The 19,942-nt window shown below is 43.2% G+C and overlaps 2 protein-coding genes and 4 non-coding genes across 6 annotated transcripts in view; 5 read left to right on the forward strand and 1 right to left on the reverse strand.

The window, feature by feature from the left end:
• Zwilch (zwilch kinetochore protein) overlaps positions 1 to 13,641 on the reverse strand; it is a 43,725-nt gene extending 30,084 nt beyond the window's left edge. The window contains exons 1-5 of the mRNA XM_051156637.1: positions 13,541 to 13,641; positions 10,911 to 10,962; positions 7,595 to 7,690; positions 6,302 to 6,420; positions 2,227 to 2,426 (exon numbers count right to left, since the gene is read on the reverse strand). Of these exons, the coding sequence (XP_051012594.1) occupies positions 2,227 to 2,426; positions 6,302 to 6,420; positions 7,595 to 7,690; positions 10,911 to 10,962; positions 13,541 to 13,614 (541 nt within the window). The 5' untranslated portion in view covers positions 13,615 to 13,641. The remainder of the gene's footprint in view (positions 1 to 2,226; positions 2,427 to 6,301; positions 6,421 to 7,594; positions 7,691 to 10,910; positions 10,963 to 13,540) is intronic.
• A 371-nt stretch (positions 13,642 to 14,012) lies between these two features.
• Rpl4 (ribosomal protein L4) lies at positions 14,013 to 19,247 on the forward strand. Its single transcript, XM_051156638.1, has 10 exons — positions 14,013 to 14,142; positions 15,553 to 15,724; positions 15,908 to 16,014; positions 16,294 to 16,432; positions 16,922 to 17,046; positions 17,718 to 17,847; positions 18,079 to 18,235; positions 18,453 to 18,536; positions 18,630 to 18,750; positions 18,962 to 19,247. Exons 1-10 carry the CDS (start codon positions 14,140 to 14,142, stop codon positions 19,169 to 19,171), a joined length of 1,248 nt encoding a protein of 415 aa, XP_051012595.1. The 5' UTR covers positions 14,013 to 14,139; the 3' UTR covers positions 19,172 to 19,247.
• On the forward strand, positions 16,136 to 16,234 carry LOC127198785 (small nucleolar RNA SNORD16). Its single transcript, XR_007831835.1, has one exon. It is a non-coding gene; the product is annotated as a small nucleolar RNA SNORD16 (small nucleolar RNA).
• On the forward strand, positions 16,597 to 16,668 carry LOC127198874 (small nucleolar RNA SNORD18). Its single transcript, XR_007831904.1, has one exon. It is a non-coding gene; the product is annotated as a small nucleolar RNA SNORD18 (small nucleolar RNA).
• Positions 17,544 to 17,642, forward strand: LOC127198784 (small nucleolar RNA SNORD16). The gene has a single exon (XR_007831834.1). It is a non-coding gene; the product is annotated as a small nucleolar RNA SNORD16 (small nucleolar RNA).
• Positions 17,904 to 17,974, forward strand: LOC127198875 (small nucleolar RNA SNORD18). Its single transcript, XR_007831905.1, has one exon. It is a non-coding gene; the product is annotated as a small nucleolar RNA SNORD18 (small nucleolar RNA).
• Positions 19,248 to 19,942: the final 695 nt, after the last annotated feature.

The following is a 19,942-nucleotide window of genomic DNA, read 5'->3' on the forward strand; positions in this document are numbered from 1 at the left end:
ATCTGGGACAACTCCAAAACCACTAGTTAGATTGTCCAGCATCACAGATTGTCCCAGTCAAGACTTCAGTTAAGCTCTGAATTTTCTCAGTATTCAGAGATTGGATAGCAAAAGTTACAGCTAACTTTTTTCTTTCTTTCTTTTTAATATGTTTTTCTTTGCTTACCCTGTAGAGGCACCAGATCTCATTATAGATGTTTGTGAGCCACCATGTGGTTGCTGAGAATTGAACTCAGGACCTGTGGAATAGCAACCAGTGCTCTTAACCTCTGAGCCATTTTTTCAGCCCCTAACTTTCTTAAGACTGAACAATATCCTAAATTTCTTGGGCCCCTGAAAAAGAGAAACTACATCCCCTATCAGCAGAAAGCAGCTTAGTAAGACTCCGCCCCATTCCCATGGAGTGGGGGTGGATGGTTTTTGGACGTTCTACAGCTGATAGATCGTATGACTTTTATTCTTTTAAAGGCTATAGGAATGGTAAGTAAAATGATAGATTATCTCCTTTTAGACCAAAGAGCATTAATAAGCCAAAAATATTACACTGGTATAAATCTTTGTATATTGATACAGGTTTAAGACTATATTTTGTTACAACATGCTAAGGTATTGTACCTATGTAATTCTTAAAACTGCAATGTTAAATTCTAGTCCTTTTAAAGAACTGCTTTTACCAATTGTTTAGGATAATTAAGAAACGTATATTAGGGCTGGAGAGATGGCTCAGAGGTTAAGAGCCCTGCTTGTTCTTCCAAAGGTCCTGTGTTCAATTCCCAGGAACCACATGGTGGTGCACAGCCATCTATAATAGACGATCTGGTGCTTTCTTCTGGTCTACATGCAGACGAAGTACTGTAAACATAATAAGTAAATAAATAAATAGAAAAAAATTTTTTAAAGATTTATTATTTATTATTATGTATACAGCGCTCTGTCTGCATGTACACCTGCAGGCCAGAAGAGGGCACCAGATCTCATTATAGATGGTTGTGAGCCACCATGTGGTTGCTGGGAATTGAACTCAGGACCTCTGGAGGAGCAGTCAGTGCCCTTAACCTCTGAGCCATCTCTCCAGCCCCAAATAGAAATTTATATTAGCACTCAGACAATCAAATTCATGGTCATATTCGATACTAGTTTAATTACAAAAATATCTTTTCTAGATTGACAGATAAAAATAGCTAGAAACAGTCTAGGTAAGACAGATAGATGGTCTTCAAAAACCTAAAAGATCTACAGAATATGGCATTTAAATATTTTATTAACTTAAAGGCATTTCTGACAGGAGACCGGTCTGCTCCTGGCAGCACCCCCATTCTACTTCAAAGAACATCAAAGGCTTATGTGGGAAGCTAGACACTAGGTAAGAAAATGTTCCTGTCAATTGTAGACAGAATATTGTCTACAAACTGAACAAACCGGATGCAAGACAGTCAACTGCCAAGCTTTGCAAGGACAAAGTACACTAGTGCTTTATAATTCCTGACTCACAGTAACGTCTGTCAAATATTCTGAGCCAGAGCATTGAAGATGATGCTCCAACATTATGGGAGAATTTTGGGGACTGTCCAGGCAGCAAAATATCTGTCTTCTTTGGGTCTGTCTTCTTTTGGAATCTACTTGTTTGCACTTTCTACATATTTAGGAATATTTATTCCTTCCTAAGTCTCTGATGAGGCTGAAGACTAGATAGTTATAGTCTGACGGTTAAACATAAATTGTTTAAGATGACAGAAATAGATGGACAGAATCAACGGTGTTAAATACAAATGTAAATTTTACCTAGTAATTTTTCTAATTGTTATTATTATATATAGTTTGTTATATTAGGAGAAAGAGCGTTTTATTAGACTAAAAGGGGGAGATGTAGGCATGCAGTTACTGTGTAAATCAAATCCAGTTTGGGAACAGAATTCTGTCTGTAATTGTTGCAAGGGTGTTTTCTTTTTCTTTTTGGTTTTCTGAGACCAGGTTTCTCTGTGTAGCCTTGGCTACCCTAGACTTGCTGTGTAGACCAAGCTGGCCTCAAACTCACAGAAATCTGCCAGCCTCTGCCTCTTTGAGTACTGGGATTACAGGCACGTGCCACCATGCCTGGCTAAAGGCAAATTTATGTGTGTGTGTTTGTGTTTTACTTGTAAGGATATTTTCTTTCCCAGTGGCTAACTTGCCACAGAGTACCACCAAACAACTACACAAATAAATATACCAAGACTGAGCACTCACCTTTACAAGTGACCACATATAAGACAATGCCTGTAACGATGTCATTTGCCGTGATAAGCTCAGCTCCCAGCCAACAGGTACCTTCAGGATCTGAACTGTCACATCTCACCCAAAGAGGAGGAAGGGCAGTAACTGGCTGTTTGATCTTCAAATGGGTCATATTAGGATTGTGAGCCATGGTATAAAGCCCAATTAACTGCCTTGAAAACAAAGGATAGGAAAACCAATTATAAAAAGCCAGCCACACATTATTTTTGAAACTGAAGGTTCAATGGCAGAGCACATGCTCGGCATGCATGAATCCCTGACGCAATGTGCAGCAGCACCCACACCCTATTTTATTTTATTTTTAATTTTAAAAAGGTAATGTGAAGGGTCTCACAGAAACAACAATCTGGAAATGAAGAGATAAGATGCACGAATACATGTATGTCTACATACGTTAGCAAGGAAAGAACAGGGCACACTATATACTCAACTACAAGTCTAGAGAGGCGGCTCAGCAGTTAAGAGCATGTGCTGCCCTTGCAAAGCACCACAGTTCAGTTCTCAGCACCCATAGTTCTAAGGTGGCTTAGAACTACCTATAACTCTAGCACCAGGAGATCCAATACTTCTGGCATCTACAGAGGCTTTGCATGCACATACCAAGCCCCACCACCTCGCATAATTAAAAATAACATAAAAATATTCAAGTTATGTACATTGGATATAAAAATATCATATATAATTATAATAATATGGTAACATTATATACAGTATAAACATGTACCATACACTGCCTTGCATATATAAATCTATAATTGCTAAAAGAGAAAAACGGCAATGGTAAACATACATTAAGGCATACAGAAGTTTCTCTATCATTCAGAATTAAAAAAGAAAAAAAAATGAAAATTAAAAGTCAACTAAAAACTTCAGCTTAAATTTCTGTTTTTCCAAGAGATAGAAACAATTTACTATTAGATAGTCAAGAAAGGAGTGCGCCACCACGTCTGGCTACGAGAAAGGAATTTCTATTACATTCAACTTCAGAAAGTAAACACAAAAATCTTCTTCTTTTTTTTTTTTTAAGTTTTTCGAGACAGGGTTTCTCTGTGTAGCCTTGACTGTCCTGGATTCACTTTGTAGACCAGGCTGGCCTCGAACTCACAGCAATCCGCCTGCCTCTGCCTCCTGAGTGCTGGGATTAAAGGCGTGTGCCACCACCGCCTGGAGAACACAAAAATCTTAAGACTGTATGAAAGGCATAAAGAAAGAGAAAAATCAAGAAGTGTCAGGGGCTAAAAAGACATCTCAGATGATAAAGTGCTTGCCTCGCATGTATAAGGAGCTAAGTTCCATCTCCAGTATCCATGTTAAAACACAAGTGGACAGTGGTGGCACAGGCCTTAATCCCAGCACTCAGGAGGCATAGGCAGGTGGATCTCTGTGAGTTCTAGGCCAGCCTGGTCTACAACATGTGTTACACACACACACACACACACACACACACACACACACACGCTCACACACTCACACGCATGCACCCTTGAGGCTAGAAAGACAGCTTATTAAGACTGCTTGTTGTTCGGCCAGAGGATCTTTCAGAAGTCATGTGCAGTGGTTCACAGCTGTCTGTAACTCCAGCTCCCTTTTGAACTCCACAAGCACCATGCACATGTGGCATATGTGCATGGACACACACACACACACACACACACACACACACATATATATACATATACTAATATATAAATAAAAACTACATTTGAGTGTGGGTGATTCGCACACTTACTAATCCTAGCACTGGAAAGGGGAAAGACAGGAGGATCCTGAAATCAGATCAGCCCTCTTAATCTATATGCAAAGTTCTAAGCCACAAAAGACCCTGGACTGCACCTAAGAAACAACACGTGAGGCTGTCACCTGGCTTGCGTATCCATGGGCATCTCCTCTCACATGAGCACACACATACTCACACACACAGACATGATGACCATAAGAATTAACCCAAGGAGCTGGAGAGATGGCTCGGATGTCAAGAGCACTGACTGCTCTTCCAAAAGATCCTGAGTTTAATTCTCAGCAACCACATGGTGGCTCACAGCCATCTATGAGATCTGGTGCCTCTTCTGGTCTGCAAGCACATATGCAGGCAGAACACTATAAATAATAAATAAATTTGTAAAAAATTAACCCAACATATCAGCAGAAGAAAACCAAATAATGTTCAAGTCCTAGGGAACAGAGAAAAGAGGCCACACTATGACTATAGGCCAAGATGCCATGAGAAAAAAGACTTATTAACCAGCATTTAAAAAAAAAAAAAAAAAAAAAAAAAAAAAAAAAAAAATATATATATATATATATATATATATATATATATATATATATATATATATATAATGAAGTGGATATAAACTTGTTTTTATTTTGATCCCAAGTGTGGGATGGGGAACAGACTTGCGAGAGAGCAGGTGATGTTTGTTCACTTAGAAGTCGAACCACCTCACGAGGGTGGAGGGGCTTGGGTTTTGCCAGCTGAAACACATCCTAGTACAGACTCTGAGAGGAGATATTTATCTGTGAGCCCACAACAGGGGGTGGGCACTTTTGGGGTCTTGATATTGTTTGGCTGTTCATCGCTTGACTTTGAGACGCTCCTAGAGAGAACTGCTCCGGAGGACACTCTGGGGCTCTGGGCTTTGGCTGCTGTTCCAGGTTTCAGCAGCAACTTTTGGTGGAACTGCTGGTCTGCTGAAATCCCGCCAACTATGCCAGGGGAATTGCTCCCAGGAACTGAATTCAAAAAGGTCTACTTCCCCTGTTCCCATAAGCCTCTTTTCTCTCCTGTCTTGGATAGGTAGGTTGGAAGGGAGGTATAAGCATTTAAAGAACCCCAAATAAAGTAGGGGGGAATGTAAGAACCAACACAGAGGCTCATTACTACTGTGAATAGTTAGGATTCTTTGGGCCCTATCTTCCATAACACCTTGAAGGCAAAGACTTGGGTTGCAAGTGGCAAGGGGCAAGTGGAGGCCACCACATATGTACACAGCAGGAAGGCAAGAAAGAAAGCCTAAGAGGAAAATGTGTATATTCTATAAAAGCATTCTGATTTCTTGAACGTGTTAATTTGCGTTGTGTAGGATAGCTGTCCACTAAATTCACAGAGCTCTAGTCATTTTGACCCCTAAAAACAGTCCTGAATAGTTTCAGTGCCAACCTGGAACCACCCCTAGGGGAGAACCTCCGGGGTTAGTCAGGAAATGAAGGTTCCTATGCATCAAGCGGGAAGACACTGGGTTTTACCATGAAGGCAATGAGGAACCAAGGCAGGCAAGGCTTTTTCCTTTCTTTCTTTTTTTTTTCCAAGACAGGGTTTCTTTGTGTAGCTCTGGCTGTCCTGGGCTCACTCTGTAAACCAGGCTGTCCCTGAACTCAGAGACCTGCCTGCCCTTGCCTCCCCAGTGCTGGGATTACAGGAGTAAGCACAGAAGCAGCACAATCATGCTTTCATTTAAAAAAGGTAACTCTGGCAGCAGTGAGAAGAAGAGACTAGAAAGGCACTGGGCTAGACTCAAGGCAAACAACTAAAAAGCAACAGAAATGAACCGCAGAGGAAGGTGTGAGAGGGGGCGGTGACTGCAGGACACCTGGGGACATCTAAGTAGGGCCATCCTTAGAGCACCAGGCATACTGTTCTGAGGGGAAGGGAAGAAGGGAGACGCTGCAGGGCTTGGTGCACTTTTTCAATAGCTATAAGAATGCAAAATGTTTCAAAATATTGTTTTCCTTTTGAATCAGGGTCTTATGTAGCTAAGTCTGACTCAAACGGATTCCACAGGCAAGAATGACCCTGGACGCCTGATCCTCCTCCTTCTGTCTCCCAAGGACTAGAACTAAAGGCGTGTGCCGCCGTGCATGGTTTTATGCAGTGATGGGGCTCAAATTCAAGGCTTCATGTATGCTGAGCAAGCGGTCTACACACCGAGCTACATCCTCGGTCTCAACAGTGTTCCAATTCAACCCTATCCTCTACAGCTAGCACTAAACTTACAAAAACAAAACAAAGTAAGCAAAACCAACTTACCTTGCTCTCCCAATTGGCAAGGCCAGTGGTCTAACATTTTCATCAGTAGAGAAATCAGAAATAGCAGTCTCTTCAGAATGTGGCTCTTCAACATGACTTGTTTCTTCCTTCTCCAAAAGCTTTAAAAATGTTTCACATTATTTACTCAGATGCAAGAGTCAATTCTCTTCCATGCTAGAAAACAACTACACAGGGGGCTGAGGAGAGCTCAGCAGTTACGAGCACTGGCAGTGGAGTTAAGACAGGAGTGAGCTGCCATGTGGATGCTGCAAACCAAAGCTCTGTAGAGCAGCACGGTGCTCTTCACCACTGAGCCATCTTTCAGCCCCCAGGATCCAACTGTAGCAGCTGCCTGTAGAGGAAGCACCTGAGGACAGTAGCAAAGTGCTAACAGGCATGGTATGTCAAGCTAAAACAGACTCACCTGAGATGCCCAAATATCTAGATATTTCATTTCCCAACAGGAACAACCTGTTTCTGAGATATGAGCTTAGAGTACACAACCCTCAATTTTACCTTTTATTTATTTATTTATTTGCTGAGATCACAGGTATGTAGTACTACACCCAGCCATAGCCTGGGCCCCACCCTTTTTGGGTTTTTTTCGAGACAGGATTTCTCTTTATAGCCCTGGCTGTTGTGAACTCACTTTGTAAATCCTCTACCTGGTGCTGAGATTAAAGGTGTATGCCACTGCACCCCAACTTGTTATTTTTCTTAAAGGATCTATCATAAAAGTTTGCATTATGTATATATCTATGGTTGGTATTATGTTTCCAGTAGAAAGCACCATGCCTACTCCAAAAAGAATTAGTGTCCCTGGGCCCGGTGGCACACACTTTTTTTTTAAATTATTATTATTATGTATACAGTGCTCTGCCTGCATGTATACCTGCATGCCAGAAGAGGGCATCAGACCACATTATAGATGGTTGTGAGCTACCATGTAGTTGCTGGGGATTGAACTCATGACCTCTGGAAGAGCAGTCAGTGCTCTTAACCGCTGAGCCATCTCTCCAGCCCTGATGATGCATGCCTTTAATCCCAGCACTCAGGAGGCAGAGGTAAGTGGATTGCTGTGAGTGGATCTCTGTGAGGCCAGCCTGGTCTACAGTGAGTCCACAATAGCTAGGGCTACACAAAGAAACCCTGTCTCAAAAAACAAACAAACAAACAAAAAACAACAACAAATTTTTTGTCCATTTTCATTAATAGAAAAACATGTAGTATAAGATTATTCCCCAAAGAAGCAAATTTAGCTACTAAGAATTAACCACAAAGCCCAAGACTTACCACTTTTTCCACAAGAAATACTAAATCATTTTCATTTAGGATAGTTTTCAAAAGATTTGGTTGGCCTTTGCTGATCAACTGCACTTGCACATCAGCCTGTTAAAAACAGATTGTAGTGATTTTATATGTAATGTCACTACTGCAGACCAGTAACATGAAAATTACTAAAAAAAGGAATTTGAACTAGGTATAGTGTTTACAAAGGTTTCACTGATTTTGCCATGTTGTTTCTCTTGTTTAGAACTGACTCAGCTGGTAAAGGGTTTGCTGCATGAGCTCACCGTGTAAAGCTGTATCTCCAGAGCTGTGGAGGCAGAGAGAGGAGACCTCTGGGGCTCTCTGGCCAGGCAGTACAGCCAGGTAAGGCATTCCAGATTGAGTAGGAAACCCTGACATAAAATAACTAAGGTGGAATGACACTCAGGAAGACACTCAACATTGACCTCTGGCCTCCACATGTAGCCACGTACATGCACACACAAAAAAAGAATCTGTATCTGCCATCTATCCACACTAACGATGGCTGCCTTGTAAAGGGCTTCACTGACATTTCCCCTAATAACAGTATCACATATGATAGAAATAGCAACTTACTAAATATTACCTTCTTCTATTGGACTATGAAGCTGCATAATTTTAGTTTATAAAGTGCCTTTTTGTTTCCAATGTACTACACATATATTGTACAAAAACATGAAAACAGCTTTCTACCTCTCTATTCTTTTTCAAGATAAGGTTTCTGGATGTAGCCTTGGCTGTTCTGGATTTGCTTTGTAGACCAGGCTGGCCTCTGTCTCCTCAAGTGCTGAGGTTACAGGTATGAGGCATTGCTCCCAGCTTTTATCTTTCTTCTTTAAAAAGAAAATTATGTATGAGCGTGACTGTGTATGTGCTTGTGGATGCACATGTGGACAGCATGCAGGATCTGCTCTCGCCTCCACCTCCATTTGGTTCTGGGTAGTCACCTAATGTATCCAGGTAATAGTCACAAAATAAAGATGAGATCCTGAGATGCATCAGAAATTGCTTTCCCTGCTACTAAGATGTGTGGATACCTAAGACCAAAGCTCTGCTGCTGTATAGCAATTCTGTACTATGTTATGTTTTGGTACTTTCTAGTTAAATGCTGTTACAGAACAACAGTGTCCATGAATAACTTTCTTAAAATGAATACCTAAAATCACACTGGTACAATCGAATTACCCTTCAAATATGTCAGAAAACCCGATCAACACCGCATTTTCACCCTCTAGTACTAGCAGTACTGTGGTGTCGCATACTTGACCACTAATAGAGTGCTGATTTGACCACTGGAAGCATGTGGACAGCAGTTCAGAGAACCAAGAATTCTGTTAATGTCGTCTTCTAAGTTTCATTATTGCGGGCTGCACTGTGTCCCTTAGGGATATCTGAAGGCACTAACCCCAGTTCTTGTGAATGTGACTTTATATGCAGATGTACTCTAGTAAAGCTGAAGACTAACTTGAGTTTCGGGAGTAATAGCAATGACCGGTATTACAGAAGAAAGTTAGAGACAACAGACACAAGGGGAGGCCCTGTGCCGAGGGAGGTAGATGTTGGGGTAACACCAGAGACCACTGGAGATCACAAGCCAGGAAGAATCCAGGACAGATTGTTTCTGCTGCTGTCAGTAGCAACATGAGCTGCCTGCACCTTCACCTCACACCTCTAGTCTCCTAAACTGTTCTGAGAATGCGCTTGGGCTTGGAGCTGTCTAACTCTAACACTTTCTACTGCAGCTGTAGAAAGCGAAGACAGATTTCAAGGAGGAGGAACTCAGAGACGGGCATACTCACACAGACGGTGCTTGATTTTTTAGTTTAATTAGTGAGAATGCCAACAGTGAAAGAAAAATGCATTTGTACTTATTCATTCGTGACTTTTGCCTTTTCTATTAGTTTTTGTCCTTTCTGTTGATTTTTAAGTTTTATAAAAATTTTACCCATGTATCTATATAAATGTAGATATGTATGGACATTAACCTTCATTTGTAATTATTTCTCCTTACTTGGTTGGTTTTTGAAGAAAAATTAATTATTCATTTTTATTTTATGTATGTGTGTTTGTCTGCATGTACATCTGTAATATGTGTGTGCCTGATGCTCTCAGAAGTCATAAGAGGGCATTGGATCCCCTGGGACCGGAGTTAAAAGACAGTTGTGAGTTGCAATGTGATGGTTGGGAACTGAACTCAGGTCCTCTGCAAGAGCAACAAGTACTCTTAAGTGCTGAGCCAACTCACAGCCCCTGGCCTGGTTTTTAAATAATTTATTGGTTCTTTGTCTCACAGATACAGGTTTTATCTTTCCAGCTATGAGAAATTTAAGTATGGAATATCCAATACATTCCAGATTCTTCTTTTGTGTGTGTGTTTTGAGACAGAGTTTTCCTGTGTGGCCTTGGCAGTCCTGTCTGTGCCTCCCGAGTGCTGGGATTAAAGCTGTGTACCACCACACCAAGCCAAGATTCTTAGTAAAGACAAAAGCACATATAGCAACCTCATTCATATTTATAGAAATCTGGAAACAACCCAAGTATCTTTCAATCCATGACAGGATAACCAAACTAGTACACTAACAGCACAAAGATGCATAATAACAAGGAATAATCTCAAATGCACATATGTACTCATTTAAAAAGCTATTGCTTGGCCAGGCATGGTTGCACGTGCCTTTACTCCCAGCACTCAAAAGACTACAGCAGGCGGATCTCTTGAGCTCAAGGCCAGCCTGGTCTAAAAACTGAGTTCTAGGAAAGCCACGGCTACAAAATGGGAACCTGCCAAAAACAAACAGAAAGGAAGCCAAAGCCAAGATACTTTATTTGCTGACATTCTGGACACAGGAGAACCATGGAGACAGCAATCAAATCAGCAGCTGCAGCTACATGGAAACGCTTACACAGGAACACGACCACATTTTAGGTGGGAAATAGTCTACACTTTGACAATGGGGGCAGCTGCACTCCTGAAGCTATTTGTCAAAATTTACAGACTATCTTCTAAAAGGGTCAAATTTAGCATATGTAAATTAATTTTTTTAAAAATCCGATTAAAAAAACCATGATTTGCAGGGGCTGAAGAGATGGCTCAGTGGTTAAGAGCACAGTCTACTCTTCCATAGGACCTGGGTTCGATTCCCAGCACCCACATGGCAGCTCACAACTGTCTCTAATTCCAAGGCCTATGCACATAAAATAAAACTAAATAAATATTGTTAAAAAAAAAAGAAGGAAAGAAAGAAAGAAACCATAATTTTAGGGTCATTGTGTTTAAAACCAAATAAAATGCTCATACCTCATAGGTGAACGGGTGTTTAGAGACTCCTTTCTTTTCTTCATTAAATTCCCTGAAATGCAGAACCATGTGTGAAAAACAGAGCTGCAGGATCTACCATGTATTTAAACTCAGATATTAGCTAGCACTTTATTTACTACTGGAAACACCTTAGGGCTTTTTGTTGTTGTCTTGTTTTATTTTTATGATTTATTTATTTATTATGTATACAGTGCTCTGCCTGCATGTACACTTGCAGGCCAGAAGAAGGCACCAGATCACATTATAGATGGCTGTGAGCCACCATGTGGTTGCTGGGAACTAAACTCAGGACTCCTGGAAGAGCAGCCAGTGCTCTTAACCTCTGAGCCATCTCTCTAGCTCCATTTTTGGGTTCTTTTGTTTTGTTTTTCGAGACAGGGTTTGTGTTGCCTTGGTTGACCTGGACTCACTTTGTAGACCAGACTGGCCTCAAACTCAGAGATCTGCCTGCCTCCCCGAGAAAAGCTTAGTTCTCACAACAGCTCTAAGAGTAGCTGCAGAAAGGGAAACGACTAGGCTAGGAAAAGATAAAGGAGGGACGGGCATGGCGGTACATGTCTTCAATCCCAGAAGCAAGCAGGTCTAAGTTCACAGCCAGTCAGGAATACTCAGTGAGACTATGTCACAGAACAACTAGGGGCGGGGAAGATAGTGGTGATGGCTAGAGAGATGCCTCTTGCTCCTGCAGAGGACCTGGGTTCAGATCCCAACACCCACATGATGGCTCACAATTTTATCTGTAACTCTAGTTCCACAGTATCTGACACCCTCTTCTGACCTCTGCAGGCAGCTGGCATAAACCAGTGCGCCCACAGGCAAAATATACACAGAAATATATCTTTTTATAAAGTAATTTTTATTATGTGTTTGTAAGGGGAGTAGGTAATCCATGTGTAAGTGCAGGTGCCCCAGAGGGCACTGATGGAGCAGGAGTTCCAGGGCACTGTGAGGTGCCTGCTGTGGGCTCTGGAAACCAAAATCTGTTCCTCTGGGAGAACAGTGAGTGCTCTTAGACTCTGAGCCACCCCTCCAGATTCATTAATTCAAAACAAAACAAAAAATGAAAAATGTACAGATCTGCTGGAGCGGGGCATAGGCTAAGAGACTGCAGGGCACCGTGGGTGACACAATGGGGCCTATTTAACAAACAGAACCAAAGGGCCGGGAGTGGTCCTGAACCTCTTTAATCCCAGCACTTGGGAGGCAGAGGCAGGTGATCTCTGTGAGTTCGAGGCCAGCCTAATCTCGAACAAGCAGGGCTCTGTTACACAGAGAAATCCTGTCTCAACAAAAACAAACAAAAGGACTAAAGAGATACAAACCTCTAGAAAGTTTATTGGGAGCTGGAGAGATGGCTCAGTGGCTAAGAGCACTGTCTGCTCTTCCAGAAGTCCTGAGGTCAGTTCCCAGCAGCCACATGGTGGCTCACAACCATCTATAATGTGATCTGATGCCCTCTTCTAGCCTGCAGATGTACAGGCAGGCAGAGCACTGTATACATAACAAACAAACAAACGCTTAAAAAAAAAAGGTTATTGGCCAGGCAGTAGTGGCACATGCCTTTAATCTTAGAACTCAGAGGAGGCACGGAGATCTCTGTGAGTTTCAGGCCACCTTGGTCTACAGAGTGAATTCCAGGGCAGCCCTGGCTACAGAGAAACCTTGTCTTGAAAAAAACAAAACAAAAAGGCATAAAAATACATGCCTGTAATGACATTTACATGAGGCAGGATGGTTATAAGTTCAAATTCATCCTTGGCTAGGAGGCCAGCCTGGGCTACCATGAGACCACAATAGTCAAAATTAACTAAAAGTTCCTGAGCTCAAAGGCATCATTACCATCTCTAAAAACACGAGTTCTTAGCCCTGAGCCTAGAATCTAGAAAGGTAAACTTTTTAGCGTCACTTCAGGCTTAATAAATCAAAAATCTTGGCGGTAGAGCCCATCAATCTTTATTCTGAAAATCCTCTGGTGTAATTCTGATGTGAGTCACTGACTTAGCTTTTGGCACTGGATGTAGAAGCTGACAGAACCCCCTTGTAGCAGAATTTCTCAAAAGCTCGCGCCTCTAACGTCAGCCTCAGGAGGCTAGACAGGGGGGGTTGCTGAGAAGTCTGTGTATTCCTATCTTAGTTTAGGCTAGTGAGAGACAATGTCTTGGGGAAAAAAAAAAAATCACGAAATCAGTGAAACAGTAGTGCCTTTTAAAGCCAGCTCAGGGTCTCAGCACAGTTATAAATGTAGCTCATAAGTTAACTATCGTGACTGGACAACCGTACACTCGTTGTTTTAGGAGTCAAAGCTTAAGGCAGGAGGATGACAACTAGTTCTCCGTATCCGGCAGCCTCCACTTACAAGCGTGTGCATCAGCAAGACTGACGTATCGCCTTTTTGCCTCTCCTGGATAAGTATGTTGTTTTGCCGGGGAGTCTAAGAGCAGCCTAGACCTCAGCGGAGCGAAACCCACTGCACAGCGGAGACCCGCCTCCCCTATCCCAGACCCCAGCAAAGCCGGCAGGGCGCGAAAGCTTCAGCTCTGGCAAAGGCTAGGCGGGGATCCAAAGGGCGACAGGGACAAGTGCCATCCCACTCCCCAAACACAACTCACTGCAGAAGACGAGAATAAAACTCTTCGGCCGCGCGGTTCGTACGCGCCCACATCCCGCCCTCGGCTCGGTCCATTCCCAAGCAGCTAAACTGAACTGCGCGCCCCGGCGATGATGTCAGAGGCCCCGCCCCGCCGGAACTACTTCGCACGGTTAAGTTGCACTCAACGCTAACACATCGTTTTAATTTACTAAAGCATCCCGTGATATTTTCTATCCACAAAAGTCTTCCATTCCTGTCAGGGGGGGGGAAAAAAAGGTTAAAAGAGATGTTGTGCCTGGGGCAGGGCAAGGAACTCATCTCGCGAGAGTTGGCATCGAGTACGAATTATTCCGCGAAAAGGAGTCCCTCATTTCTAATCACTCTTTTTAGCTTTAAAAAAGAGTAGAAACAGACTTTTAACACACGTAACGTAATAACATGTTTTTCTGAAATTTTTCAGTGTAGTTAATAAATACCAGGGCCTCCGAATTGGTTTTGATGTGAGGCAGCATGCCGAGGACCAGTGGAAGGATATATATAAAGTGGGAGTGATAAGTCTTTCCTTTTCCTGTGGGAGCCGCCGGGTTGAGAGGAGCGTGGCCTTCTCCTCTTCCCGTCATGGTGAGTGGAGGTCTTCGTCACTGGACTTTCTTCTCCTTTCTGGGACCTATTGGGGAGGATGAAGGGTTAAGGACATGGGATCTCCAGGAGAGGAGGCGATGAGAAGGGGACCTAGCACCTTTTTTGACCTGGAGCTGGGTTTTGGGCGCTGCGGCAGCCATCTTAGAAGCAACGTGGGCAACATTGCAGGGTGGATGGCAGGGACTTCGTGATCCTTGCTCTCCTTAATTCTAGGGAAACAAGGCTTGTGGAAACCGAGCCGGTGCCGAAGACTTGTAGGGGTTGGGGATCGTCCGACGTGGGGTGGGGAGGCATGGTCCTTGTCGCGTCATGTGCTTGTCCGGTGAATTTGTGTATCTATCCATCACCATGGAAAAGGACGGAGGGAAGTCAGCATTTTTACGTTTCAAAAAGATTGTCTCTGCCCCTTTGAAACCTTTCTAGAAAAGCAAGGACTTAATTGCTTAAAAAGCCACTTAACACAGTAGCAGGTAGTGTATTAGTTCATCTTTATATTGGCTTGTTAGGTGCTCAGTTTAGCGAAGGACGATAGAAGAGTTGGTCCTAGGCGTGGAATCATCAGGTTGTGGGTCTTTGACTGGGAAACTATTGAAACGATAGAAAACCTTGTGCTTTGGTGAGTGCGGGGTCTCCTGTAAGCCATACCTTGGACTCCTATTTCTAGAATGCGGAGGTTCTTTTTTAGCTTTTCGAAACAGGGTTTCTTTGTGTAGTCTTGGCTGTCCTGGACTCGCTTTGTAGACCAGGCTGGCCTCGAACTCACGGCGATCCGCCTGCCTCTGCCTCCTGAATGCTGAGATTCTTAACTGACCTGAACTCCTCCCATACATGCTAGGCGGGTATATAGTTTTAGCCTGTGGATTGTCTTTTACATTGGACTTTAGATATTGTCTACGTGCAGATATCTAGCTCTTCATGTTTAATTGTTGGTAAGAGTTTGCCTCCAAGTTGTAGGTGTAAATACCCTTTTTATTTTCACAAGTGACTATTCCTTCTTACTACGTGATATTGCAGTTCTGTTAGGGAATTTTGTGTGCTTCATATGGTGCTTCACGCACACGCCCCATTAGCACCTGCCTCCCTGCTCCCCAGTTCTTCCCAAGTAGTCTTATATCTGCAGGCCTTAAAATGAGTGCTTTAGGCTGGGCGTGGTGGCACACGCCTTTAATCACAGCACTCTGGAGGCAGAGGCAGGTGGATCGCCGTGAGTTCGAGGCCAGCCTGGTCTACAAAGCGAGTCCAGGACAGCCAAGGCTACACAGAGAAACCCTGTCTCCAAAAACCAAAATAATAACAACAATAATAATAATGTGTGCTTTAACATCTAGATATCAAATGCAAGAGATGATACTTGCTTTATGTCTTAGTTCACTTTTTCTTCCCTCCAAGGCTTGTGCCCGTCCCCTCATATCGGTGTACTCTGAAAAGGGGGAATCGTCTGGCAAGAATGTCACATTGCCAGCTGTGTTCAAAGCTCCTATTCGGCCGGATATTGTTAACTTTGTTCACACCAACTTGAGAAAGAACAACAGACAGCCATATGCAGTCAGTGAGCTAGCAGGTATGGACTTAGGGTTATGGTCGGTCGGTGGTCTGAGGACTCCTTTGCAGTGCGGGATGAAATGCCATTGGTCCGTGTTTCTGAACTGTGTGATTTGCCTTGGCTATTCTGATACTGCTTTTATCATGCGTAAAGTCATGAGTTAAAATGGCTTCGTACCTAAAACTTTTCTCTTAATTTTAGGTCATCAGACCAGTGCTGAGTCTTGGGGAACTGGCAGAGCTGTGGCTCGAATTCCCAGAGTTCGAGGTGGTGGGACCCACCGTTCTGGCCAGGGTGCCTTTGGAAACGTATCCTCTTATTACTCGGCATTCTTTGCACTTAAGCAGCCAGGCTTAGGCTTGCTTTATTAGTACTTAATGATAACAGCTCTCTAGACAACACTCTGGAGATGCTTTGTGGGGGGGTACTTGCAGTGATGTCGTAATTTGCGTCTTACTCTGTTCATGGCGACAGTTGCCTGCTGTCAGTAAGCTGGTTCAGAAGGTTGACGAACATTGTTACTGAGCAAGTCAGAACCTTGTTAATTCTACAAATTTGAAAAAGTTTGTTCTTGACAAAGAAAACAGATGTGTCGTGGAGGCCGCATGTTCGCGCCAACCAAAACCTGGCGTCGTTGGCACCGCAGAGTGAACACAACCCAAAAACGATACGCCATCTGTTCTGCTCTGGCTGCCTCAGCCTTGCCAGCTTTGGTAATGTCTAAAGGTTTGTGACGCTTTGATACAGGACATTTAATTTTATCTTGCACCTGAAATTCTGTGGATTGCTTCTATGAGTTCTGTCTCTCTCTGCATGCTAAAATCAGCTCTCCTTGCTTCAGTCTAGTAAGCCTTTGTAGCTCCTAGCAAATTTGTGCCATGTTTTAACTGTCAACATGATGAGATTCCACTTAATTGGTCCGTGTTTCTGAAACACATGATATTAGTGGAAATTCTGATTTGGCAGGTTACGTGCCACGTTGTTTAGGGGGGAGTGTATAAAGAATTGAGATAGCCAGACAGTGGAGGTAGAAATCCTTCCCCGCCTCCAACTTTTCTCTGTGAAGCCTTGGCTGTCCTGGACTATTTGTAGACCAGGCTGGTCTAGAACTCCTGCCTCTGCCTCCAGTCGAAAGAGGATCTCTTAGTTCCAGGACAGTGTCTCAAGAAAGCGTAACAAAAAGTTGAGGCTTTGATGTTATGTTGGTTTTGTTAGGTCATCGCATTGAGGAAGTTCCTGAGCTGCCTTTGGTGGTTGAAGATAAGGTTGAAGATTACAAGAAGACCAAGGAAGCTGTTCAGCTTCTTAAGAAACTTAAAGCTTGGAATGACATCAAAAAGGTAGGTTCAACATGCGTGCATATAGTCTGATGATCATACAGTCAGATTTTGTATCCAAATGGATGGTTAAAAGGTGAGTGATGCGACTTGTTATTAGATACCGATTATGGAAATGTACTTTAAAAAGTCCACAGACAGGGATAGTAGTTATGTTTAACCAAGATCTCTGTAGGTAACCTATCTCTTATTACAGTGTAGTGTGGTTTCTGGCATTTACAAAATAGTGATTCAGCTGGGCGTGGCAGTGCACGCCTTTAATCCAAGCGGAAGCAGGCCTGTCTCTGTAAGTTCAAGGCCAGCCTGATCTACAGGGATTCCTGGACAGCCAGTTTATACAGAGGAACCCTGTCTCCAAAAACTAGAAAAAAAGATAGATGTGTTCATGTGCTCTGTGATGTCACTTTATTCGTTTGTACACATGTCAGAGGACAACCTGGAGGAGCCTTTGTTATCAATTTTTTCTTACAGAAGGGGCTTGGTATGGTGTAAATTTTGCTTGCAATGATGTTGTAATTTGCGTCTTACTCTGTTTTCAGTGACAGTTGCCTGCTGTCAGTAAGCTGAATCAGAAGGCTGACGTAAATTATTACTGAGCAAGCCATTTAGTAACTGGGATCTGACCCATGAAATGGTATGCGTTGGTCAGAATACTAAAGCTGCTCACTCTATAGGTCTATGCCTCTCAGAGAATGAGAGCTGGCAAGGGCAAAATGAGAAACCGACGCCGAATCCAGCGCAGGGGGCCCTGCATCATCTATAATGAAGATAATGGTATCATCAAGGCTTTCAGGAACATCCCTGGTAATTAGTTCTTATACATGTTTTAACTGCCTATTATGTGTGAGCTCACTCAGCTGTGGTTATGATGAGATTCCACTTCATGGTCCGTGTTTCTGACGTAACATGATCTTATGGAAGTTCTGATTCCTAGATGAGTGAGTTTCATCAAGTGCCCGCATAACTTAGTAAGCCATGGAGTTTGTGTTTCACTGTCGGGTGAGTGCGGCCTTTCTGATTGTTCTCCCGTTTCAGGTATTACTCTGCTTAACGTGAGCAAGCTCAACATTCTGAAACTTGCTCCTGGTGGGCATGTGGGGCGTTTCTGCATTTGGACTGAGAGTGCTTTCCGCAAGTTGGATGAGTTGTATGGGACATGGCGTAAGGCTGCTTCCCTCAAGAGTAACTATAAGTGAGTTTCCCATATTCCTTACAGATGGGTGGAGTGTGCGAGTTTATGTTCAGACTTGATTTATATTTCCCATTGTTTGGAGGGGTAATTTTGTGTCTCTGGCCCATGATCATGAAAAATTTAAGTTTGTACCTGGAGAGTCAACTTACTTAAATTAGTTTCTATGATTTACATGGTCAGAATTTGGACTTAGTGGGTGTTTTTTTTTTCCCCCCAGCCTTCCCATGCACAAGATGATGAACACAGATCTTAGCAGAATCTTGAAAAGCCCAGAGATCCAAAGAGCCCTCCGAGCACCACGGTAAAGTTTCAGAGCTTGCAGTGTAGCTGCCACTGCAGCCTCCTTTGACTTTAAGGCATACCTGCTGACTGACAAAATGCCACCTCTTTACAGCAAGAAGATTCAGCGTAGAGTCTTGAAGAAGAATCCACTGAAGAACCTGAGAATCATGTTGAAGCTGAACCCTTATGCAAAGACTATGCGCAGGAATACCATCCTTCGCCAGGCCAGAAACGTAAGCCAGGGTTTCCTATCAAGCTGTGCCAGCCTTTTTTTTTCCCCCTCACCCTGACACACAGCCTTTAGCCCTGGCTGTCCTAGAACTCACTGCATAGACCCGGCTGCAACTGCTTATCCCTCCCAAAGTGCTGGAATTGAGGATGTATGCCACTAAACCCAGTTGAGGATTTGATTCTTACTTTCCCTTTTTTTTTTTTTACCCTCAGCACAAACTCCGAGTGAAGAAACTGGAAGCTGCGGCACTGGCAGCCGCATCTGAGAAGGGGGCTGCAGATAAGCAGGCTGCAGGAGACAAGAAGGAGAAGAAGCCGATAGGGAAGAAGCTGAAGAAGCCCGCAGCAAAGAAGGCGGCCCCGGCCAAGAAACCAGCAGCTGAGAAGAAAGCTACCACAGAAGAGAAAAAGCCTGCTGCATAAACTATCAACATTTGTTTCATTCCATAAAGCAAATAGAGACAAGCCTATTTGAATAAAAACCTAATCAAAGATACAGTGAATCTTTGTGTGGATCTTAATTATGGATGATGCTTCCAAGACTTTGTTGTTGGGACAGGGTTTCTCTGTGTAGCCTTGGCTGTCCTGTCCTGTATGCCCTGCAGCTCCAAACACTAACCAGGGATATGTGGCATGATGAGGAAATACAGGGCTCTGGGAATCATTGGAGAACAAGGACTTTATTAAAAGTAAAGTTTTTGTCAGGTAGTGGTGGCACACGCCTTTAATCACAGCAGAGGCATTCTTGACTTTGGGGCCAACCTGGTCTACAAAGTCCAAGACAGCTAGGGCTACACAGAATCTCTGTCCTGAAAATAAAATTTCAAGCCAAGTCTCATGGCACACACCTATCTAACCAGCACTCTGGGAGGCACACAGCTGTTCAGGGCCAGCCTGGTCTACAAAGTATAAGCTACACAGAAACCCTGTCTCAAAAAGTTTTCATTCTCTAGGCTGTAATTTGTCCAACATACTCTGGTATAAAGTGAATTTGAGACTGTTCCCAAACTAAATACTTGAAATTAACGAGGAAAATCAGGAAAGCGTCCAGATTCTGTGAGCATTATGCTAGTAGCCGCTAGAGGGCATGGTACTACAAGGAACTCCCCAGGCCTGTCAGGTGGATGAAAAGCAATGAAATGGTAGCTTTGGAGTATTATCTTGGCTACTTGTTCAGCGGTGACGGGTGTTGCC

The sequence above is a fragment of the Acomys russatus genome, chromosome 14, assembly GCF_903995435.1.
Source record: "Acomys russatus chromosome 14, mAcoRus1.1, whole genome shotgun sequence".
NCBI lineage: Eukaryota > Metazoa > Chordata > Mammalia > Rodentia > Muridae > Acomys > Acomys russatus.